Source organism: Ailuropoda melanoleuca, chromosome 11 (assembly GCF_002007445.2).
Source record: "Ailuropoda melanoleuca isolate Jingjing chromosome 11, ASM200744v2, whole genome shotgun sequence".
NCBI classification, from domain to species: Eukaryota; Metazoa; Chordata; class Mammalia; order Carnivora; family Ursidae; genus Ailuropoda; species Ailuropoda melanoleuca.
Genome location: NC_048228.1, coordinates 9,763,021 through 9,788,409, shown reverse-complemented (window position 1 = coordinate 9,788,409; position 25,389 = coordinate 9,763,021). Strand labels below are relative to the sequence as shown.

General features: G+C 49.8%; 1 protein-coding gene across 1 annotated transcript in view; it reads right to left on the bottom strand.

The window, feature by feature from the left end:
- LOC117804361 (putative uncharacterized protein C1orf196) overlaps window positions 1-22,434 on the bottom strand; it is a 275,627-nt gene extending 253,193 nt beyond the window's left edge. Inside the window, exon 1 of the mRNA XM_034671242.1 lies at window positions 21,593-22,434. Within this exon, the coding sequence (XP_034527133.1) occupies window positions 21,593-21,713 (121 nt within the window). The 5' untranslated portion in view covers window positions 21,714-22,434. The remainder of the gene's footprint in view (window positions 1-21,592) is intronic.
- Window positions 22,435-25,389: the final 2,955 nt, after the last annotated feature.

Genomic DNA, 25,389 nt, shown 5'->3' with positions numbered 1-25,389 from the left:
TGTGTGTGCACTGGGGGGGGGACTCTTTTTTTTTTTTTAGATTTTTTTTTAAACTTTCAGGGGGAGAGGCAGAGGGGGAATGGGAGAGGGAGAGAGTCTCAAGCAGACTCCCCATGCTGAGCATGGACTCCAACTCAAGGCTCCATCTCACGACCCTGAGACTGTGACCTGAGCCAAAGTCAAGAGTCGGATGCTCAATTGATTGAGCCAGCCAGGCGCCCCTGAGGTGACTCTTTAAACAGTGGAACTCAAGAACAGGTCATTCTTCTGCTCAGAAGCCCAAGTCCTGCCTGGCAGTCTAGGAGTCCTTATCTTCATGCTCATCTCCCATGCCCCACCCTGCTGCCGCTCCAACACACCAGAAGCCTCTGGCCTTCAGGCCTTTGCACTAGCTGTTGCTTCTGCCCGCAAAGCTCTTGCCAGCAAGCCGCACAGCACACTCCCTGATTTGTTGTGTGCCTTTGCTCGGATGTCACCTTCCCAATCAGGCCTCCTTTGACACATTATTTTAGCAGAGCAATCTGTCCCCCACTGCCAGTCCTCTTACATTTTTTACTTTGCCTTTTGTCCACAGGATTGTCTTCAAGCCTACTACAGGACTTACTTATTTTGTGTATTTCTGATATCTAGTTCCACTGCTAAAATACAAGCTCCAGGAGAGAGGTCATAGTGTGTTAGTGTTCATTTGCATATTCCAAGCAGCTATGAGAGTGTCTGGAACACAGTATGTGCTCCATAAATAGCTGTTCAGTGGATATACTTGTGATGCTATCCTTGGGCATCTCTTCTTGTAGCAGCTGGACACTGGAAACCACTCAGAAGTTCCACTTCATTTGGGGCTCCTGGAAAGAGCACAGAGATGCTGGAAGATGACTGTTAGCTATTTGATATGTATGGAGGGCAATCTCTGTGCCACACACTGTTCCAGGTACTGGGGATACAGCAGTCAACAAGACAGGAAAAAGCTATTCTTCACTGGCTCACTTTCGGTGGCAGGGAAGAGGGAAACAACACCAACAAGGTGATATCATGGAGAGGAAAATGGAGATACGCAGACAGGCTAGAGTGGGACTCGACGGAGGGGAGGCCAGGTTAGCTGGGTGGTCAGGCAAGGCTGCTCTGACATCCAAGAAAGAAGGAGCTAGATGCGCAGTGATGGGAGGAGAGTCAGGGAGAACATTCTAGAAGTGATGGGAGCCTATGGAAGGTTTTAAATGTCTCTGCTGAGAACAGACTGAAAGTGGGCAAGTGTGGAAGCAAGGATACACCGGAGCTATCACAGGATAGGTATGCAAGGTGGTGGAAGAAGTAATTAGCAGCTACTTTAAGTGAACTGTAGGTGTAGCTCACATGTGCATGTGGACACACACACACAGACTCACTCACTCACTCTTCAAAGAAACTGGAAGCCTGGCTAATCTTGGCATTCAGAGAATTCTTTTCATTGAATCAAATAAAAACCAAAACTGGTTTCTCCCCTGCTCAAAATTCTTCTCTGGCTACCCATTCCTCCCAGTCTCATCCCATGCTATGCAAAGCCATATGTGTGCTAGCCCCACCTCTCTCTCTTCTCTCCCTACACCTCAGCATGCTGGCCCCTTACTGCTCCCCCAGCATGCCATGTTCCCTCCAGCCTCAGGACTCTTGCACACTCTATGGTTGTAATTTCACATATATTTGTGTGGTTTAATGTCAGTCCCCTCTACTATTTTGTGAACAACAAGACACAGACCCTGTTGGTTCTGTTGGCTCCTCTGGCATACAGAAGTGCTGAATGGGTGGAAAAAGTGAGTGTTAATTAGAGCAGTCTTTGAACACCCACTCTCTGCACTAAGCAGTGTGGGGCATAAGAATCAGGGTAAGATACAGCCCATCTCTCCCAACACAGAGTCCCCATAAGGATCAAAGTTGAAGACTCATGAGACATTCAGAAAATACCAGAACATAATCAAAGCGGACACCTGCTGCTTGGCAGCCCTTCCACCTTCAGGCAGACATCACCCTGGGGAGATACTGCTTGTCCATCACATGCAGTTCTGGGGGTCTCTCCATCCAGGGGTCCTACTCTCCACCAGAAGAGGTGAGCTCATGACCGAAGCTCAGCCAAGAACCTCACTCCAGGAAACCTACATCTGATCTTCAGGATGCAAGCATCAAAGGCAGCAGGGGCTCACCCCTTCCTGGTAAAGCCTCAGAGACCCTGCCATTGGGTCTTGTTCCCTGAGTGCTGCCCTGCTGCCAGTCTTTTTCAAAGCCTGTTTCTTCACATCTCCTTTGATTCTCTGAAATGTCTTCTGCATTTCTTTTTCCATCCAGAATTAGTTTGTATTGTTAAACAACCAAAAAAACCCTCATCAAAGCAATGAGGAAGCACTGACGTGTGGCAGAGACCCCATGTAGAAGGTATTCAGAGAAAAGGAGGCCGAACAAGGTGGAGCTAAGTCAAGACTCTGGCCTTTCTCCTCCAGTATTAAAAAGGGCACATCAAGGCACGTGACCTCATTCCCCGGGTCCTCTCCTCCTCCCTTCATCTGTAACAGCCGCCCAATCAGAGGTGGTCCAACTGGGGTAGAAACGGGACAAGAATCATGGAAGGCAAGCTTGGTGTGCACAGCATCACACTGGGGGCCGGCTGTGGAAGGAGAGACTCTAGGGACACCTACACTCCACCAGAGGCCAAGGGTGAGACTCACAGGGCTTAGGCACTTTTTGCCTTTCTGGGTCCCTTCTTTGATAAAAAGTATTAAAAATTATAGTTTATGACTGTTGGTATTTGAAGACATATATTAATATTTTAATATATAATATTATACATGAAAACATTTTTCTTGGCCTAAAGTGCATTTTTTTCCTTCTGACTTTACAAGAAATTAAAAAAATTTTGTAAAACCCTAAAAGTACTGCAGACCCCAGTTTCTGTACCATCCACTGTCCCCCCAAGGTTAAGGTTCTACTGGTTCCACCACGGGGAAAAACGTGAGCTGAGACAGAAGGCTATGTACATGTGGATGGATGTGTGTTTACGTATTTACACACACACATGCATATGTACGTGGATATGTATTGTGCATATGTATATAATTACACGTAAATACACACACACAGTTGTATTTTCTATTTATGTGTCACAAATGTCCACAAAATTAGCAGCTTAAGCAACACCCATTATCTCCTGGTTCTCTGAGTCAGAGGTCAGGGACAGCCCTCTGCTCAGGAACCCCCAGGCTGCCCACAAGACATTTGCCTGGCTGTGTTCTCATCCTAAGGTTCTGAGGAAGAATCTGCTTCCAGGTGCTTTCAGGTGGTTGGCAGGATTTATTTCCTTGTGGCTGTATGACTGAGGCCCCCACTTTCTCACCACCTGCCATCCGGGGCTCGCTTTCCCCTTTCTGGGCTGCCCTCTGGTCCTTGTGTGTCTCTTGTAACACGGTTGTTTGGTTTTTCAAGGTCAGCAGGAGAATCTCTCCCAGGTCAGCTAAGACAGGGTGATATAACATTACGTGATCCCAGGAGTGACAAGACCTAATCAAGAGAGTGATATCCCATCATACTTCCAGGTGCCACCTGTCAGGAGGTGGGAATCTTGGGGGTCATCTTGGAATTCTGCGTACCATGGGGTCTTCAGCAAGTATCAGTAGTTGTATTGCCTTGCTCTATACCAGGCACTGCTCTGGGGAATTCATACAAGTTTCGACACTTTTGAGGAGGATGGTAATATATTATCCTCATGGTCTGGTTGAGGAAAATGACACTCAGGAGGGCTGGGTAGCTTGCGAGGCTCACCGTCCAGAGGGACATCCCTGCGATTATAGGAGGGCAGCAGCGAGATTTCTAAGCATGAATAGTTTCCTTGTTATTTTTAGTGTCCCTGTAGTTCTTTTATTATTACCAGATTGGTGACTAATCAAAATTATACCTGCCTGTGCGTGGTATTTGGTCCCCCCTCCCAGGAGCAAGTGGCAAACAAGCGGGTCTTGAAATTCAGTCAATATCCCCTTGGTTGTTACAAACCCTAGTGCGTTGGTTCTCAAGCTCCAGTGTCCATCGGAATCACCAGGAGGGCTTGGCCCTCCCCCAGAGTTTCTGATTCAGCAAGCCTGAGGTGGGACCCAAGCATGTGCATTTCTAACATGGTCCCCAGTGATGCAGATCTGGGATTGACTTTGATAACCACTACACTAGACTAATGATTCTCAAACCACGTGAAGCAGGGGCTTCTTGGAGTTCTTGTTGAATGGATTAAATGGGTCAGCAATGAGACCCCCTAATTGGAACCTCTTGGGCAGAGCTGAGAGTTTATATTTTAAACAACATTCCTCAGTGACTATGTAACATGGAAGTTTAGAAAACCACTCTGAAAAAGATCATCACCTCCAAGATTTCTTGCTTGGCCAAAGTAGGCTGAAATTGGTGACGCTGAGGAAGTCCTAGCCAAGAGGAGAGCTGGGAGCAGAGCTGTGAACAGCAGGGGCTCTCACCTCCCCGGAGATCAGTAGAACACCAGCCTGACCAGCGAGGCTGTAAGACCCGCCACCTCCCACCCACAACACTCCTTCTGTTTCTAAGACCTATAGCCTCTCCCCGATCACTTGTTTAGATCCTCCCGTTGTTTCCAACGTTTGCCTACACAGCAGGCAAGGAGTTCACATTCTGCCTCTTCTGTACGTCCTACAACCCCTTCTCACAGGTCTCACGTTAACATTGCGGGAGGTTCCAGTACCCTCACCCCAGCCGCCCTCCCCTGGCATCAGCAGGAAGGTAAGGGAGAGCTGCAATGCCATCTGAGGCCAATTCTTCCCCAGGGTCTCTGCGGACACAACTCCTGGGCCCAGCCCACATTCTCCCTTGGTTTCTCTGGGATGCCCAGCCAATAGGTAGATCTTGGGTGGAATGACAGAATTTGCGTTGGACAGGACTTCGTTGTGACCAATATGGAAACTCAGTCAACCCTTCATCAGTTTTATCATCTTTTTTTTTTTTTTTCATTGCAAGTCTTCATTTCCCCTTTAGATAAGAGGTTGTCCTGGGGGTGTTAACACCAGCCTGCTCCTCTGGGCTCAGCCCAGCCCCTCCAGCCAATAAGGAACTACAACAAGCTCCTCTGGACAGGGCAGAAAGAGGAGAATTCTATTCTGACCTGAGTGAACTGAAATTCTAGGAGCTCCCCAAGAATAGGACTGTATCTGTGTGTTGGGTGTGGAGGTTACACAGTGAGAGGCCCAGAACTCCGGGAGGTCTGCCCAGATGCTGTCCTTGCTCAGTGACAGCCAGTCTCGGGTTCTCAAGCCCTTCCATGCATGTGTATACGATCCTCATGGTTCCAACCTTACAGAAAAGTTATGACCATTTTACAGAAAAGCCTGCAGTTCAGAGAGATTTTTTAAAAAATAACAATGGGGAGAAAAAGAGCCCATCCAAGTCACACAATCAATAAATAGAGCGTAGCCTGAACTCGAATCTGATACCAAACCCTTGCCTTTAACTTCTGTCTTCTTGTGGAATCACCTAGAAGGGACTTTGGAGGATCCAAACCCAACACTGACCTCCTGCAGACAATCTTCTTCACCAGTCACTTCCTCCCTTTTAGCAACGCAACATTATGCCTTATACAATTTTTGATTTGAGGACATAGCTTTTTACTCAAAATGTTTCTGCCTGGGCCTCCAAGTGGCGGATGTCATGGGATGGATTTTATTTTTATTTTTTTAAAAGATTTTATTTGAGACAGAGTGAGAGAGCGAGCACAAGGAAGGGCAGAGGGAGAAGCAGACTTCCCGCTGAGCAGGGAGCCTGATGTGGGGCTTGATCCCAGGACCCTGAGATCATGACCCAGGCCAAAGGCAGACGCTTCACCGACTGAGCCACCCAGGCATCCCCATGGGATGGATTTTAAGATGAGATTTCCAAAATGGTAGAATTATTATAGCCCTTGAGAGAAATGATGTTCTCTTTGGTATCCGAAAGCAGCACTCCAAAACTTTGGACATGAAGGATTATGATCTCCTTCACTACAGACCTCCTCTTATCATGGAAGAGCCCCAGACACCCACTGGGAGTCATGGTGCATTCAAAGTGGACACTCCAAATGTCCCCATCCGCCTCCCACCTCACAGGGGTGAGGCTGATGAGCCCTATCTCGGTTTAAATGAGGGCTCCATGTACCTCAACATTGGAGATGAATACCAGAAAGTCAGTCCAGAAAACAGGGGCCTCCCTTCAACATTTCCATCCCCACCCTTTCCACCCCCCTATTCTCACAGGTTTTAGCTCAGGCTGAATATTTCAGGAAGGCTGGCAGAAGTATTCCCCTCCCCTCATAAATGCTTCATTAGTCCCACTACATTTTCAAACCAGGCTTTAATCATAAGAAGCCAAGAAAGACATTTTATCCGGAATAAGCCCAAGTACTGAATATCGATTTGTTGTTCTCTGAAGAAAATGTGGGTGTAGAAAGAGGTGGGCAATAAAGCAGGGGGCAAGGAGAACCCTGACTGAGATAGGACCGATCCAGGCAGCTTCTCCCTTCTTTACAACCTCTCGTCTTCCAAGGCTAGCCTCCGCTCGCCCCCTCACCACCTGGAAAGAGAGGGAGATCTACACCTCGCCTCCTTATCCTCCTGCCCCTGAAGGAAACACACAGCCTCTCGTGGGTTTATGGCTGTTTTAATTTCCAGGCATCCTGGGAGGGAGAGAGACCTGAAAAAAGAGTCCTTAACTGAAATCACTCGAATGTTGTCCAGACGGTCATCTCTCTGACAGACGCAATGCTTTGTCATTGAAGATGAAACAGCGTGGTTCAATGGTGTGTCAACCAATCCCCAACTCGAGGTGGGTACGTGGATTCTCAGTCACCTGTGTGTGCATTCGAAACTTTTCTACCACACTCCACCCAGGGGCCCACAGAACAGGGCCTCCTCCTCTGTGCTGAATCCGTAGGTTTCGTCTGTCTACAGGTCATAACAACCAGGAGAGGCACGAACTCACTTCGCAAAAGAAGGCAGCCCAAGCAGTGGCCTTGTCCATTTTCTTTCTGGTCTTAAAAAGCACGTGTTTATTTTATGTTCTCCTCCAGCTCAGGCAAGTCCTTAGTCGCTCTGTCGTTATGCTGTCTGGGGTGAGTGTCGGTCCCACAACCACGGATTTCTGCACAAATTCTTCAACTCAGCCTCCCAGTTCAGAGCCCGTTTTATCACTTGAGAGGTTTATGACCCTTGAAAGTGAAGCGCAGGCCCCACAATTCTTTAGTAGACTCAGGGACGAGATCATCGCAAAGGGATCTTGTGACGTGCTGGGCTCATTTATCAGTGGTCAAGAAAACCAGCAAAGGCTCTGCTGGCTGCATTCTGGCCTCAACACGGCTCTGGGGTTCTAATCCCAAGTGCCAGTGGCCACAAAGGAGCTTTTGTTTAAATCAGGGACAACCGGGGTGGTACCACCTGACAAATTGGATTTTTAATGCACACTCAGTACTCAGGGGAATGAGCGATTTCAGCCAGATCTTTCTTAGCCACAGTGTCATCAGGCACTGGAGAGCTAAACTGGGGCCCACAGCAATGGGCTTTGTGCAAGAAAGCATGTATGCCTTTGACACCCTCCGACTTTCTCATGACCTTTCTCTTTACCCTCAAAGGCAAGTGGCTAGTCCTTCATGCTAGAGCAGGCAAGAGGGTCTTTCTAGGCCCCGAGACAACATGCTGATCAGTCCCTGTGATTCACTGGCAGGCCAGCCTTCTGAACTACCCACATTACAGGCTCCCCGATGGACCTAAAAATAAACTCTGTCTTCACATAAAACAAAGTCTTGGAATTCTGTTTCAAGCAGAAAAATCGACCAGCTGCTAAAATGTGGCCGGGGCTGTCTTTAATCCAAATTATTCAACCTCTGCAGGCCATCTGAGAACAAAGGCTCTCTCCCTCTCTTCTCTTACTTCTCTTACTGCTAATCCATCCTATAAACTTCTGTATGGGTATCACTTCCCTCAGATCCCAGGGATTCTCTTCGAGACTCTGGCTAAGGATGAGCTTATTCTCTTCTTCTCTATGAACTTCACAATCTTCCATCTCCCCCAGCTTGGGCATGAGAATCACCGACTAAGTCAAAAACTGTTGCAGGTGGAGACTTTACTCCCAACTCCCTTCAGAAACTTCTCACCAGGGGACTGAGCTTTCGCCAGACTAATTTCTGCTTCCCAGAAAACTAATTTCATGCTTCCCAGAAAATAATTTGAAACTGGGTGAGGACAGCAGAAAGTTGGTTTGTCTGTGGAAGGGATTCTGGACAAGGAGGTATTGTCAATGGCTCCAAGGGCTGTTGACCTTTACCGTATCCTCCCAGAGAGGAGTGCTTGGATCTGACAGCAACAGGGACACAGGTGATAACAGCCCAGGTCATTCCAAGAGCCCCACACACACACATACACCCTGAGACACACCCCTCAGAAGTCTTGCCCTATCCTGCCAATCTTTCTGCCATGACTGGGCCTGGAGCCCTGGGCTGGGGTCTTCTCTGCCAGTCCTACTGGTTTAACACTAAATTTAGATCCTAGACCCCATCCTGCCAAGCTCCTGGCATAGCTCCTAGGGGGTTTCACCAGGGGTCACTCAAGCTCAATGTGAAGAAACATTGCCAGTTGATCCTAATACTGGTAGGAGAGACACAAAGCACATTTCTAGCCTTCAGTGGAACTCTGGACCTGAAAGGGGTGCCCTGTGGTTCTAGAAAGTTCTATGTCATGGTGGAGATGACCTTGCCAGGGGGGAGAAAGGGGAAATTCCAGATGTAAAAACACTTTTCATCAAGGTTCCAGCCACTAACTGAGGATGGGGACACTATGCCAAGGGAGGGAGGAACAAAAACCACCCATGGGGGACATTTCTTCCCTCTGAGGTAACAGAGCCAGGAAGCCACAACTGACTACTCCATATTATTACCTAAGGGCACAGGCTGTTTCACTTTGCAATGGCCTTCACACAAGCTGCTGAGTTTCAGTTTCCAAAGAGTCACAACATAATTCCAGGTCAGTCTGTCTATCCCTAGGAATGGGAAGGATTTTCAGGAATGCATTCTGTCTCTCCTATGATTGGGACCAATGGCAGCAGAAAAGTCCTACTCCACAGAATGGTCAGTTCTTGCCCTGCCCCTGCTCTGGCTTTGGTGATGCCTGACTGGCATAGAGTGAGCTCCCAAGATACTCCTGGCCAAACATCTGGCCCTGAAGCGAAGGGAATAATGAGCAGGTCTATTACTGGCTGTCAGAATGGAATATGCTAAGGGTCAAGTGGGAGAAGAAACCAAGATCAGTTACACACACGTGAAAGCCAAGAGGCAAAGTCAGGAATGGGCCAAAGCAACTAAAATCTAGAAAGAGATGAGCCAGGGGAACTAGGGGCCAGTCCCACCATTCCAGACAGCAGTGTCCTGTTAGCATGAGATAAGGCCAGCATTTTGCCCCACAGGGTTTTAGCGATGCCCCTTCCTGGCGCAAGTCAGCACCTACGCCTCACATCTTCACCCTCTGGCCCTCTGAGCAGCAGCCTGCCATGTGGGTTTTGTATTTCTCTCTCCAGCCTTGAGATTCTTTGGTGTATTTCTCCTCCCGGGAATATGGTAGACCGGAGGAGGGGGAGATGCCACACAACATTTGGAAATACAATGGGCATCCCTTAAATACAAAGCTGAGCTCTCAGAGTTAGGGAAATCTGTGAGAGGTGTGGCTCCTCCAAAAAATCTCTAGAATTTGTAAATGTGACATTGTTTGGAAAAAGGGTCTCTACAGACGTGAGGATGTTAAGACTCTCCAGAGAAGTGGGGCGCCTGGGTGGCACAGTGGTTGAGCGTCTGCCTTCGGCTCAGGGCGTGATCCCGGCGTTATGGGATAGCCCCACATCAGGCTCCTCCGCTATGAGCCTGCTTCTTCCTCTCCCACTCCCCCTGCTTGTGTTCCCTCTCTCGCTGGTTGTCTCTATCTCTGTCGAATAAATAAATAAAATCTTAAAAAAAAAAAAAGAATCTTGAGAGAAGAGATTATTCTTGACTATCCAAGTGGTCTCTAAACACAATCACAAGTGTCCTTATAAGAGAGGAACAGAGGGAGTACACACACACAAGAGAAGGAGCAATGTAACCACAGGGCAGTTAATGGAGGGATGCGGCCCCAGGGAAGAAACACCAACAGCCGTGGGAGTTGGAAGGGGCAAAGAACAGATTCTCCCCTGGAGTCTGCAGGGAGCGCAGCCCAGCAACACCTCGATTTCAGTCCAGTGACACTGATTTCAGACTTCTGGCCTCCAGAACAGTGAGAAACAGACGCGAGTTGTTTTCAACCAAGTTTATGGTAATTTGCTACAGCAGCCAAGGGAAACTAACATACCCCAAAACAAACGAACAAAGAAACACAAAATTGAGAACCAGAGTGATTGCACACACTCACACCCAGGCAGCTCAGAAGCATTTGCTGATCTTACAAAATGGGTGCTGGAGTTTTATTGGCTCATGGGGCAGGTAAAAAGATCTTAGGTTATGCTAGATAGAGTTAGAACTACACTTCACACACGCACGCGTGCACACGCACATAGGCACACACACACACTCCAGCTGCCTGAGAGGGCTTCGCCTTCAAGAAAAGAGGGGAGCAGATTAAGGATCACGTACACAAGCAAAAGGTAATAGGCTCTGAGTCCTGGATTGAGCGGGGCAAGAAGCCGATCTTCCTTAGTAGCTCGGTACCCCAAGCCTGCCCTCAAATGGGTCTGGGTTCAAATATATACTGCCTGGAGCTTGAGGAAATCCCCAGCTCAGAAATTCACGTTGCCCACGGCGATGGCATCGCACAGATAAAACCCTAAACATGAGCTCAAAACCCAAACTTACAAAGCCCTTGGGGTAATAAGCTATCCTGGACATGAGTCAACAGAAAAACAGAACTGGATCCAGAAATGCCTGAAATGGATTATAAAACTCCTTTCTCAGATAAATGTGATTCTCAATAATTAAGCAGCTTAAATCGAAGATCGAGACAGATTACTTTAAAAAGAAAAAGAATACCTGTAAGATTAAAAATGACTTAAATAGAACTTCTAGAGGTTTAAAATTTTAAAGATATTAAATGAAAAACCTGATCACCTGAGTTCAGCTGAAGATCAGACACAGCCAGAAAGAAAATTAATAAACCCAAAGGTAGTTTTTAAAGTCATTGTCCAGTATGCAGCAGAAAGACAAAGATGGAGAATATGAAACACAATCCAGTGAGAAGTCCAAGGCAGGTCACAGGGGTATTTCTGAAGGAGGCAACAGAAAGAATGGGAGAGAGTCAGTATTCAGAGAAATTAACTGGCTTAACATTTCCAGAACTGAGACACCAATCCTCAGACCTGAGAAGCTCAAAGCCCAAACAGGCCACATGACATTAGATCCACTCCCAGACACACTATAGTGAAACGACAAAGCTTCTAAGATAAAGATTTTAAAAAGCAAATCCACAGAAAAGGCAGATTGCCTCCAGAGAAATGACTTCAAGAGAAACAGACGCTGATAGCAACAATGGAAGACAGGAATATCCTACCCAAATGCTGAGAGAAAAATAAGCCGACCTAGAAATCTCTATCCTGCAGATCTCATTCAGTAACACTGCCCAAAAGAAACTAAAAATTTTGGAGACACTTCTAAGGAGTCCTTTCTAAGGCTGGTCCCAGTCTTCACTGCAGACTAGTCCCAACCATTTATGAACTTCTCAGGTGTCACTGGCCTGGTCTCTAGAATCCAATTCTTCATACTCTGGATCTCCGGCTTCAGTAGTCGCTGCACAACTGGCCACAGGGTGTCACCGCCAAAAGTGCAAGGGTTCTCTTCCTATTTCCTTTTTTACCTGTCTCAGCGCTGTGGACTTCCTCCATGGTGATGAAGGTGCATGCTGGCTTCCAACATCTCGGGCACATCCCAGCTCTGCCTCCTACCTCCCCATCCTCTGCTCTTCTGGCCAAACCAAAGTCTAGTCCTTCTACTTAGCCTTTAGGATGACTGCTTCAGTCAGAGTGCCAATCAGGTGTGGACCCTGCCATGTCCCCCCACAGACCTTGCTGTTTTCCCACAGCTTTCTGGGTCTCCGGCAGCCCCAAGAGGTGGTCCACCTGTTTCTTCTGAGCACTTCCTACCCTCCTGTCACCTTGGTGCTCCTGGCTGCAGCTGTAGTCTCCCCAGGGACGGAGAGGGACCCACTACATAAATTCCTTCTTCAATTCACTTCTCACCTAGGAATCAAGGCCAAGACTCTGGCCTATCCGAGTAGCCAGGAGCACTTGTCTCTCAGACCAGTTTGCGAGCCCTGTAAATCCCTCCCAAGAACTGGTTCTCTCCCCGAGCAACATCACCCCTCCAATTCCCTAGACAGGGAGGGATGGAAACCACCTCCTCACTTGTGCCTTTCCCTCGTCCCCAAACCAGTCCTCTCTTCATGTGTCCTGACTGGTCCCCACTACAGGTAACTGCTAATGACTTTGAGAAAATCACCGAGGAGATTTTGAGTTTCAAGAGCTCCTAAGATGCAAGTGGAGCCCAGTGTGAGCACTTGGCCGCCTCGTGCTGTGCCTTCTTCCTGAGACGGAAGCCAGGCAGACTGATACTGGCTCTCACGTCTGAGGCCGGAGCTCCTTCCTAGCAATGGCGACACTAGGCCCCGTAGGCCAGAACAAAGGAAAACACAGGCACCAGGGAGGATGGCTGACATTGACGACCAACAGAAGCACATTTACCCTTCCAGGAAAAGCCCAGACTACGTCTGCCTCATCTAGCTTATGCCTTAGGAGGACAGAGGAGATCGGAACTGGTCAGAGGAGCTGATGTCCAAAAGAAAGACACTGTGTGAGACTCTAACAGACCAGAAAGGGTTTATTCATCAAGGTCTAAATGTCCCCACCACAAAAGTCGGGGGTGGGGATGACGTGGGAATTCTAGTACCTCACATTTCCACATCCTTACAGCAGGACTCTTCGCATCCCCTACTCCAAACATTGCATTATCAGTGTTCAGTCCCCAGGGAGCCCTCTGTGCTCCAGGGTTTCCCAGTGACCCACATGGAAAGCCTCCCACTTCTTTCTTGCCTCGTGATACCCACGGTGGGCAGAGCTGCTCTCACGCACCAGCCACTTCAGAGGGGGACCGTCACAGAGGACTGTGCTTTTCCTTCAGATTTTTTTAAACCTGCAACTGCTCCACTTCATCCAGGAAGAGACTGGAGGAAACTTGTCTGGATGAGAGCTTCGCCCTTGGTTTGCATGGTCATCTGGCAGAGGGTTTGGAAATGATGAGGAGAATCAGCTCATGAGTTTTTCAGAAGCTGGTTCGTCCACATAGAGCCTCGTGAGAACAGCCCCTGTGAAGCTGATCGAGGAAACCTATCCAAGAACAAGAGTCTAAAGCTGACTATACCTTGGGCATGAATAAGTGCCTGCAGGGCTCACTCCTTGGTGGGCTCTTGGTACGACCTAGGCCAGTTTCCAGCAGGAAGCCCACCAGTCCCTTAGTCCCAGCACTTCCTGAAGAGAGAACCAAGGGTGAAGTGGGGTCTCTCACCTGTTCTCCCAGACACAGGCCATTTTCCTTCTTATTCAGCAATACCCACTAACTCACAAAATCAAAGCTGTCCCCCTTGCCCTTCAGTGCTGCCGTCAAGAGCAGAGAGCCAGCTCTGTTCTTGACCACCCAGGGCTTCTTGGGGACGGTGCACTAATGGTCTGGCTCAGACCTCCCACTTCATAGTGGCACCCACCTCCCCATTCCGGAACGGCCACAGCCCTGAATCAAAAAATGCAATGCCTTGGCGCCTCAGGATTACATCCCTTCTATTTGTTCCCGTTCCCCAGCTGCTGCCAAGTCTTCTCCATGACTAAGATGAGGGAGAAAACTCTAACCACTCAAGTAAAGCACACTTACTTCAATGCCAAATGGTAGGATAGCTCACAAACGAGCACTCTGAAGCCCCAGGGCCCGGTCTAGCACCCAGTCCAGCAAGACCACATTTGTTGTATAAGGGGATGTGGATGAGAGCTGGGGTTCAGGACTCAACCTAAACACTTTTATTTTATTCAAGGCAAGGGAACAGGAGACCAGAAAGTGGGAATACCACTGAGGCTGGAAGCAACCCAAAAGCTGGAAATGAGCAACCTGTTAAGAAGAGCTGAGGGCTTAAACCAAACATTGTAAATGGGTAGCCCACAGGCTAGACACAGCTGTCCCAGTCTGACCTTCCAGAATTCAAAATCTTGCATTTGGTGACACCCATTCAAAAACTGGGAGATTCTGTAGGAAGACCAGGACTCTAGGGTTCTCCTAGAGAATAAGATCTGGCAACATCAGCAACGCCCCTAGTCACTCTGAGAACTGGCGTCCAGTTCACCTGACCTTTCTAACCCCGGCTCCAAACCAAGTACTCGCTCCTTCTGCTGACTGTCTCTTAACCTTCAACCACTTCCTCCAAGAGCAGATGCTCCACATTTTAAGTAGCACTTGAATTTATTTATTTAGCTGCCCCTTATTAAGGCTGACCATCTACTTTATCATGTAAGGGGGGACATGCTTGTGAATGAAGGCAGGTGCTGTAGTAATTATACTGGAAGACGGACACGAACCAGGCCTGCCCTAGGTAAGCCAGGTCCAATGAGGACCTTCTTTAAATACCCTTTTGTGATTTGTGGATGGCCATTTTCACACATCTGGTGATTCCTGGCCTTGCGGATGACAAATGTTGACTTTGAGGGATTTTTTTAACCACACTGATTAGCCTAGCGAAAAAAGGAGGAACTTTTTGCTGGTCAGAAAGACAAGACCACAAGGAATGTTTTAATTCCTGGCATTACTAAACTCTGTCTCACCCGGCAAGATAGTGATGACGTGTTAATGAGGAACAGTAATAATGACAGTTATGAAGTGAATGTCCTCCCAAAATTCACATGTTGGGCTCCTAGTCCCCCCCGCCCCATGATGGTACTTGGAGGCAGGGCCTTTGGGAGGTGCTGAGGTCATGAGGGTGGAGCCCTCGCTGTGGGATGAGTGCCCTCGGAAGAAGAGACAGGAGAGGTTGCTTCTTTCTCCGCTCCCCACTGTGGGAGTTACAATGAGAAGGCAGCCATCTACACACCAGGGAGTGGGCCCTCACCAGACACCAGGGCTGCTCACACCCTGATCTCAGACTTCCCAGCTTCCAGAACTGTGAGAAATACAGGTCTTTTTTTAAGGCGCCAGTCTATTGTATCCTGTGATAGCTGCCCGAACTAATTAAAACAGACCGCAAATGTTTATATATAATGTATTCTGTGGCAGGCACTATGATAAACATGTCACTCATATTAGCTCATTGTCAGACCCACCACAACCCTGTGAAGTAGGTAACCACTATTTCCTTTTTACAGAGGAGGAATCTGTGGCCCAGAGAGGTTAAGCTACTTGTCCAAGGTCACACAGCTAGTGAAGAGCAGAACTGGGATTTGAACCAAGCAGTAGAGTTCTTAAGTCCATACCACCAACCAAATGGTCCTGCCTCTGACACGCAGGTCTCTGGAGAATGCAGTCAACAAGAGACCGGCTGCTGCTTCTAATGTAAGGGCCTATGGGAAGACCGGGCTGTTCACAAGCCAGGGCTCCTGCACACACAACTTATTTGCACTGTGAGAAGCACCCAATGTGTCCCTGTTGCTTTCCCCTCAAACACACACCACCGGTGGGACTTCCTGAGATCAAGACATGACACAGGGGGTGTCACTGACAGTAGGCGCATCCTAAGGAGGTCACCGGCATGCTGAGAAAACCCCACGTGGGGGCTGAGGGTGGGAGACTAGGTCAGGGAGGAGATGCTGAAGAGGGCAACGGGCAACTGGTGCCCACCACATCGTCCTTCGCACCAGCAAGTAGGCCTCTTTTCCTTCAAGAGCCCGGAGTGCAGAGTACTCTGTCTGATCAGCCAAAGGGACCAATGGGATCAACTGTTCTCCCCACTGCTCTGACTCCACAAGCTAACTCACGTGCTGGGAAGAACTAGTCTTGAGAAAGAGAATGACCACAACAGCAAGCCTGCTTTGCCAGGTTCCTCTCACACCACCGTACTGTGCTACCAGCCTCTCACAAGATCGACAGCTAGCCTGGAAAAGGATGAACACTTTGGCCGTGATCTTACTGATAAGGACAACAGCACTGCCAAAGCCACACGAGGTCTGGAGGATGCGAAGACAGCCACGATGATAGTTCCTGACCTCGGGGTGCCCAGAGCCTAATACAGAAGGCGCCGACACACTGAAGTCACATCACGACACAACACATTGTGAATAACTGTGGAAACGGAAGATGAAGGTCACAAACTCCTGGAGGGTGGACACTGTCTCCAATAACTGCTGTTATGGCAGAGGCCATGTCCATTCAGCAAATGTTTGCTCGCTGGCCTAGGTGTTCAACATCTGGAGATGAATTCCTGAAGAGCCGGGGAATTTGACAGAGTCTGACAGAAGAACAGGAGTAAGTAGAGACTTTGGATGTAGATGGCTTGAATTTGAATCCTGGCCCCACCACTGACTAGTGAAGAGAGACACTTCAATTTATGGGCCTCAGTCTCCTCATCTATAAAGTGGGGATGACGTCCACCGCCTTACAAGGATGTGACGAGGAGGAAATGAGGTAACACGGAAGCACTTAACATAATGACCAGCACGGAATAAGCACCTGATCAAGGGTCAGCTGTGGTTATGCTCAACTGCCAGCAGCCACTCCAGGAATTCCTGGTCTAGAAGGTCAAAACATGCTGTTCCCATTGCAGAAACAGCCAGGCAGGGAACAGGTCCTAGACAGCCATCTCCTGGGGATCTAAAAGGAGACCTTAAAACCATGCTCCCATGCCCATAGAAGGAAATACAGGAAACAGGGCTCTTTGCTCGCTCATCTTCGCCTATTTCACTGTTGCAAACGCGCCCAATGTGCTCAGCTCACAGCAGATGGCATAACTCCTAGTTCTCTCCTCTCCTGGTTATAAATATGACAAGTGGCTTCCAAATACATATAGACTGTACATTCAGATAAATCCCTACATGGTTCAAAAGGCAGGAAAGGGGGTTCCTCTGGCAGCCTTCAGAAGGAACGAGGTAATAAAGTCAAAAGATGACCAGACCTTGGCTCCGGGCATCCGCCTGACTTATGAGACAGACAGATAGACAGACAGAGAGACATGGCTTGCATACATTGGAGTTCCCACACGGCACAAAGCTGGAACCGATCCTTAAGTAACAGTGCAGACAGGGAACTTGTGGCTTCTGAGTGGCAATCAGGAGGGCTGCAGGAGAACAGCAGACCAGGTGTGGAAGCCCGTGCGCCTTCCTGCTCCCTCGGCTCCTCCACCCTCCCCCTGCAGCTGGGCCTGATGTCATGCAACAGCAGCGGGATATATTGGACAGAGTGACCTCAGTCATTCTGGTCAAGGAAAACAGCCCTGCGGAAACACTTGCCACCCAAATAAGATGGGATGGAAATGGACCTAGAGTGACACAGGGGAGGCTCTGCATGTCCGAGCCTGGTACCACAGATGAAGCCCCACGAGCCACGGCCCACAGACTGTCAAGCCCAGGGCTCAGTCAAGAGCCTGCAGCAGAGACACAGCCAAACGCCAGGTCAGAGGGTCTCCCCCATCCAACACTTTGGGGACCAAGGAGGAGATGGGCAAGTGGAGTTACTCAGCTACACTGAGACCAACAGGACACGAGCTTGAGTCTGCTCTGCCCATTCCCTTGGATTTCCTCCCAGGATCCTCTGTCAAGCGCTAGAGACAGCCAGAAACCAGCGATGCAGAATACAGCTGAGGTCCCCAGTGGCCTGCCTGGGAGTGTGGCCCTCAGCTCCCACCTTGAAGGAAGTCAGGCAAGAGGAATGAAAAGTGGCAGCCTCCAAGCTAACTCCTCTCCTACATTTCTGGGCTACAGCAGGGCCCAGAGGAAAGGAGAGAAATTTGGGTTGGAGGTTAGAAACAGAAGGGAACTAACTTGTAGGCCTGCCTTCCGGAAGTGGGTGGAGGACCCTGGAGGGGGATGAGAGTGAATAACAGCATCAAAGCCAACAAAAGAGCCAGAATGCCAAGCTCTCCACTTCCTTAAGAAAGACAAGACAGGTTTGTTTGGTTTTTTTTTTTTAAACACCCTTTGCAGAAGCTGCAGGACTGCCCTTTTTGAGCACAGGTTTTGGGGTCCGGCTGACTGGGGTTTAAGTCCCAAGGCTGCCAACATCTAAACTCAGGCACCATCTGCCTGCAGGTTGGCCGTGAAGAGAAGGCAGACAGGAGCTCATCCAGCACAGGTGTTTTGGATCTGGGAACACAGTGGGAACCATTCTTACTAGAGCTTTCGGACCTACTCTAAATGCTCACTGCCGAAAGCAATGGTGCATGGTGAAGCAGGGTGGGGGTGTCGGAGGAAGAATAAGAAAACCAAGGCACCACGTAGTACCAAAGGTCCCAGCAAGGAAGCACGGCTTGAGCCCTTCCACGCTGTCCCACACAAGTTCTGTCTACCCCCCATTCTGTGCTACATATGTTGGTCTAGGGCAGGGACCAGCACTCTTTATTCTGCAAAGGGCAAGATAGCAAATATTTTCATCTTTATGGGCCACATCGTCCTCATAACAGTTACTCAACTCCACTGTCGTAGCACAAAAGCAGCCACAGATAAAATGAACATGAATGGATGTGGGTGTGTACCAATAAAACTTTATTTACAAAAGCAAGTAGTGGGCCAAATCTGGTGCCAGGGTCATAGTTTGCCAATTCCTGGTCTAGGGTCTGGGGGTTCATCAAGTTCACACAGCCAGCAAACAGCCAGCTCAAAAAAGCTGAATTGGGACTAACTGAGAAAGAATGCCATACTCTTTCCATGGTTCCACCAGACTTTCACAATTCTGCTACCATGAACTCCATCAGAGTTCTCATTGGCCCACCCATGCCCAATTACACCCTCGCTGCCAGGGTTCTACTGCTGTCCCCCCCCCAAGTTTAATGGGCCCTTTTATGCTCCTCCCCCCATCTCCACCCCACTAAGCATCCTTGACTGCTCCATCTCTGAAGAATCAACTTCTTCTAAGACCTAGCATCCTGACAGACACAAGAGATTAAGCCAAGTCATCAAGGGGACCACATGCTTTAGCGGTTAAAGGTACGGGCTTAGGCGTCTGACCAGGGTTCACCTTCCCCTTTCGCTGCTTCGTAGTGGGATGAACATGGGCATGCAGACAACCTGAGTGTTTCCCTTGCCTGTAGAAGTTGTTTAGGAGTTTTGAAAATTAAGACAACTTATGTAAGACTTACAGGAAGAATTGTTAAAAAATGGAATGGTTAAAGAGTCACATGGTGTAGGACTCTGTTTCCCTCAATATGTCTTACATGCGCCAAGGAGATCATCCTGTCCTTGAGGAAGATCACCTCCTTCTGACTTACTCTTCCGATTCTGTAGTTCTGGAAACCGTGCAGAGAAGGCACCTAGTAGGTGCTCAGTGAAGCCTGCTGACTGAGGGCTGCATCTTACTGGGGAACAGACGTGACAGACATGGCGGTGAGCCCCTGGAGCCGTGAGGTCATTTCTCGCACACGGAAGATCTCATTTGTGATGCCAACGGACCCCCAGATGGCTGGCTAGAGAGGGGTCCACATTTTCTCTCCACCCCTTTCACCTCCTGATTGAGTGAGCTCCTCTGACTTAGCTTTTTGGCTCTTACTCCTGTTTGCATGTCTTCAGAGAGAGCATTCTCCCTCGAGACGGCTGGTCATTATTATTCCGTGTTGCACTGCGTCCATGACGTAAAGTGTTTTGTTTAAAAAAAAAAAAAAAAAGACAACGACGACAGAGGATTTGACAGCCTGATTTAGGCCTGGGTGCCTCCAAAAACTTAGAGAATAAAGCCACAAGGGACAGCACCAAGGCACTTCAGAAATCCAATCTGCCTTCTCACAGTAACTTCAGAAGTGTAGAAAGGTGTGTGAAACCTTGGTCCATCCAGGCGAGCTCCCAAGGCCTCCTTCCCATGTGGAGGTAGAGACCCCAAACCCACTGTGGACCAAATAATCAACAGATGCATGAAGTGGGAGATTCTCGACCTTCTGGACAAGCCAGGGTCAAAGTGCATGTGGAGAGGAGGGTATGCAGTGCTTCGATCCCCTTGAACCCAAGGCAGCTGTGCTACTCTCTGCAATCAGAGGTGCCCCGACTGGCCCATGGAACGATGTGTGTCCAGCATCCCCCGCATCCTCTAGAAACATTAATAAATACTTGCCACTCAGTGCCAGCAGTTCAAGGCTTTCTACATACCAACCTAAACTCTGCAAGGACCCCACGAAGTACATGTGGTATCCCCATTACACAGATGAAGAAACTGAGAGACAGAGAAGTCACCTGCCTGGGGTCATGCAGCCTGTAACAGGTGAAGTCAGGACACCTGGTGGTCTAGTTCCAGAGCCCTCACTCACCCACCCCACGAGCTGCCAGCCTGTGCAGACACATTCCATCCCCAGACACCAGCTCATTTGTTTTCTCCAGTGTGCTGGGATTTCAGAACCCCCGGAACGGAAGGTCTGGATGGATCAGGCTGCCGGGAGTCCAGTTCTTGTTTCACAGCTAGAGACGGATGGCCCAGGGAAAGGGATGGGGTCTGCCATCGCCAAAGTCATGCAACCACCTCGTGAAATTCAGCATCAACACTGACACAGGCCCCCAGACTCCTAATACAGTGCTCTTCTCATCGCCTTCCTGACTCACAGCCGAAATGCACAATTAACGCTTGAACACCCACAGAACCTTTGGAGCGCACGTGGTCCTTCTCCCAACAGGAATGAACTCAGGGAGCAGGGACCCAGGCTGACATGAGGCCACCTGGAATCCTGCGTGACTCCAGCAGAATCAGAAGCCCCTAAGAAGCAGTGGTCTGCGGGCTCCGGCCCTGTGACCATTTGCACCCAGCCATGCACCCTCACCTGGTTTTCTTTGTGCCCGATGCACATCCAACCAAGATGGCCGGCAGACAGTAAGGCTGCAGCCCACCCCAAGTCTCCCTTCCACAGAACACATGAGCCTGTGGAAGACAAAGTCAGGGGCAAAGAGCAATGGGGTCTCCTCGCAGCATAGCCAAGGGCTGGGAGAGGCTGCAGGACAGACACGATCGTGAGCATCTAAGTTCCTCCAACACCGGCTGGAGAGGCCCTGCTCGCACGCCTCCCTCGGCAGCACAGAGAGGCAAGCTGACAGAAGACGACCAGTCTGGGACTGGCACCTGCCCCCAAAAACGACCACAGTCACCACGTCATCAGATCCCTCCTGACGCACCCGCCCTCATCCTCCACGTAGCCACAGAGAAAAGACATGACAAGACAAATGGGGCCCTCACTGACCGTGCCCCGGTGGCGCATTCAGTCTGGTGACATGTCCTAAAAACTTTAAAGTGAATATGCCAGGCAATCACATCACTGGCTAGTTGAATCTCACATTCCAAATTACATCCAGGGAGAGACATGGCAGACAGACACAGGGGCCTCCGCTGCCGGGGCCCCTGGCTAGCGCTCTGCTTCCCACGCGATGCCCTTCCTACCTGCTTCCATGAGCTGGCACTGCTGACCAAAGACGTGGGAGAAGGTGACTGAGCCTGTGGCAGAACTGGATGGTGCCAGCGTGGATTCCATGGCTCTCCTGGCGTCTTTGGTGTTGGTCATGTGGCGGCGTGCAGACCCTTCAGAGTGTCTGAGCAAAGGACGTCACTGGCCCAGGAACCGTCGGTCTGAGGCTACTTGCCACTTCCAAGATGTCCCCGCTCCCAAAGTTTATAATGCTTCTTCCTCTTACCACTCCTTGCAGTTTTCCGCAGACACCAAGCAAGTGAAAAATGAAACCCCCTGTGGTTCGGCAGATCTTGCACACTCCCAGAGTTAGACGCACGGGGAAATCGAAGTTTTACCCAACAGAGTCCTTTCCTCTTGTCTGGGAGGGACAACTGGGACGCGGTCCCCCTCTGCCTTCCTAGGAGTCACCTGCAAGGGGCAGTCTGTGATGCAGCTCCTTCAGTCGCCGGCTGGAGAGCTCAGGCCCCAGCAGGTCCCCGCCAGCTGCTGGAAAAGCACTGCCTGCTCCTTCCAGGGAGGAGGGCGGGGAGCGAGGCTGCCCCGCGCGCCGCGGAGAACTGGCTTCACAGGCCCTCAGCTCCCGCAACCCAGGCCCTGCGGTCTGCCCTCCCAGAGAGCCGCAGGCGGCGTCTGCGTGCCCCTGGGCGGCCGGATGCAGACGGGGAACGCGGGGAGCAAGCGCTCGAGCGGCAGCGGGGCGGGCGCAGCGGGGGCACTCTGCAGCTCGGTGGCAGCGAGGTGTCCCTGGCTTATCCTTCACTCCGGGTGCCTTTCCCTTGCCGCGTCCTCCTCCTCCTCGCAGAGCTGTGGGGAGGAAAGCAAGACATGGTTAAGGAGCCCCTGCTCTGACCTACTGCAGCAGGGGGGGCCCCCCCCTGCCCACACCACCACCCCTTCTCAGTGATGCAAAAGGGACGGTACTTGGGAGATATTCTGGATGCAGAGGGAAGTGCTAACTCAGCCCAGCAGGCTCCTGGCTGCTGTAACCTCTTCATGCCCACAGCCCAGGAAGCGCCAGACACAGGAGAGGAGAATGCCAGCAATAAAATCCGAAGATCAAGAAGAGAAGAGATGGCAAATGCCACACGTCCCCCATGGCACTCTGGTGACAGGGACATGGTCTGGGAGCTTCATCTTCATCAACCCTGACCCCTTCTGGGCACAGATCAATCAACCTGCTCTACCCCAAAGGGACCGTTCCCCTGGAAAAGGGGGAGGGGAAGGAGGAATACCGTCCATGGGATTATAACTGCTGTGGCAGTGGGTGCTGTGGCTCTATTTTGACATCCCATCTGCTGATCGCAAAGGTGCTAACTTGAGAGAAAGAGGGAAAGACACCGCATCTTCTCCAGCCAGCTTGTTGGATACTCTTGTTGGGGATGTGGCTGCAGTGTTGGCAGGACACTGGCAGCACTGTGTCCAGCAGCAGAGAGAACAGGGAAATGGCACAGCGGCAGGCAGAGCACCCAAGATGACTTGGGCTGCAAAGCCATTTGCCTCTTCAGTGTTCACGATACAGAGAGTAAAGTTCCAGCCGATGTGCGGGCCAGAAAGGCTCTCCAACAGAAGCTGTTCCACTGGAGCTCCCGGCCAGCAGGTCGCACAGCTCAGTGATGTTCAGACGGCTGGGTGGGATGGTCAAGGCGAGACACAGGAAGCCCTGACAAACTTCCAAGAGTTAAACGAAGTCAACTTCATGTTCACGCGCTGAGGTAGCCTGGATGCCTGAGGAGGCCTTTCCTTGCAGGGCAGAGGCTCTCCTCCAGGCCGTGACGTTACAGAACATCAGAGACCATTCCCTCTGATGACTGACGTCGAACGCAACCAAGCAGGAGACCAGACTTCTTGAGAACTGCAGAAACCCCACGCAGGCTGAGGGCTGGATTAGCTCCCCACTCCCTGGCAGCTCCACGGGCTTTAATGCATCCTACCTATAAAGTACTACGCTGCCCCGACGAAAAATCCCAGGTGGGTTGTGGGGAGCAGGGATGCATAGGAGGAACACCAAGGATGGTTAGGGCAGTGAAAATTCTCTGTATAATGTTCTAAGGATGGATACGTGTCATTATACACTTGTCTAAACCCAGAGAGTTACAACAGCAAGTGTGAAGCCTCGCGCCAACTATGGACTTCAGCTGAGAACAATGTGTCTCTGTGGGTTCATCGACTGAAACAAATGTCCCACTCCGGTGGGGGATGCTAACTATGGGGGAGGCTGTGCACGAGGGGGTCTATGGGAAATCTCTGTACCTTCCTCCTAATTTTGTTGTGAAACTAAAACTGCTTTAAAAAAATTACCTTTAAAAAAAAAATCCAAGGCAAACCTTTATACATTAATTCAACCTGTAGATTCTTTTGCTTAGAAAACCCTGGGTTCTTTTCCTCCCTTCTCTGCGCACCTAGCCTGCGGCTGCTCCCTGCTCCCTGGTGCTCCATATAGGAAATCTACCACATCTCACTCACTCTCTAGCAGGAGACACCTGAGTTGCCTCCAGCGTCCTGAGACTGTAAACAACACAGTAATGATGCCACCTAATGGCCAATCATCAATATGTCACCCAAGTCTGGACACGGAGAACAAATTCGTAATTACACCAGGATAAGTGGTATCAACGGGGAGGGACTGGTTCACACCCTCCCTAGGGCTGCACGCGGGGCCCCACTTTCTCACAGCTTTACCAATAACCACTGTTGGCAAAAATGAGGAAGCCGGGCAACCTAACAGGTATAAAGTCATAGATCATCCTTTTGATTTGCTTTCCTTAATTACTAGGAAGTTGAGCACTCCTTGGAAAGCCTATTAACACTGAGGCTTCCTCTTCAGGAAATTTCCTGTTCACAGCCTCTACCCGCTTTTCCAGCCATTTTCTCGTTTCTGACTTTCGTGCTGGTTCCCTTGACCTTGCTAGCTATTCATTAGACCTTGCCAATATCTCCCCCCGTCAGTCATGTGACTGATAACTTTGTGCATGGTATCTTTTCTTGGCAAGAAATATTTCAATTTAATGTAGTCAGATTCATGGCTTCTTGGACTTACAGTCTGTTTTGAGGGTTTTGCTTAAAACCTCCTTCCCCAAGGCGGCAAAGTCAGCCTCCTTTATAGCCTTACCTTTCACACACAGGCCATGTCTATCTGGAGCCTACTTTTATATCTGGTATTAAGTAGGGTCCAGCTTTGTCTTTCTTGAGACTGTGAACCAGTTTTCCCAAAACCATCTTTTCCCAACCTGTCCTTTCCCCATCGCGACCTCACTATTATCTATCGAGTTCCCACACCCGTGGGTCTCTTCCTGAGCTCTCTCCTGTTCTGCTAGTTCCCCCCACCCTGCTGTCAATGGTAACATTTTAGAGTCAGTGGGCCAACATTTTAAAAAGCCCAGATTTCCAATTTTTCAAGACATGTCAGATTCGATGGTGCTGAGTCTGTGTGTCTTGCTAGTAAGCAGCCGGAGCAGCAGACACCCCTTTCTGTGGGACGCATGCCTTCCTGTTACACCAAACCTAGTCTGCATTCACTTACAATACAAGCTTGTTTCTCCTAGAGATGTGGTTCAGGTATTAAAAAACACCTCCAAAGGGACACCTGGGGGGCTCGGTTGGTTAAGCATCTGCCTTCAGCTCAGGTCCCCAGGGTCCTGGGATCGAGCCCCACATCAGGCTCCTTGCTCAGTGGGAAGCCTGCTTCTCCCTCTCCCTGCTGCTTCCCCTGCTTGTGCGCATGCTCTCTGACAAATAAATAAATACACCTTTAAAATAAATAAATAAATAA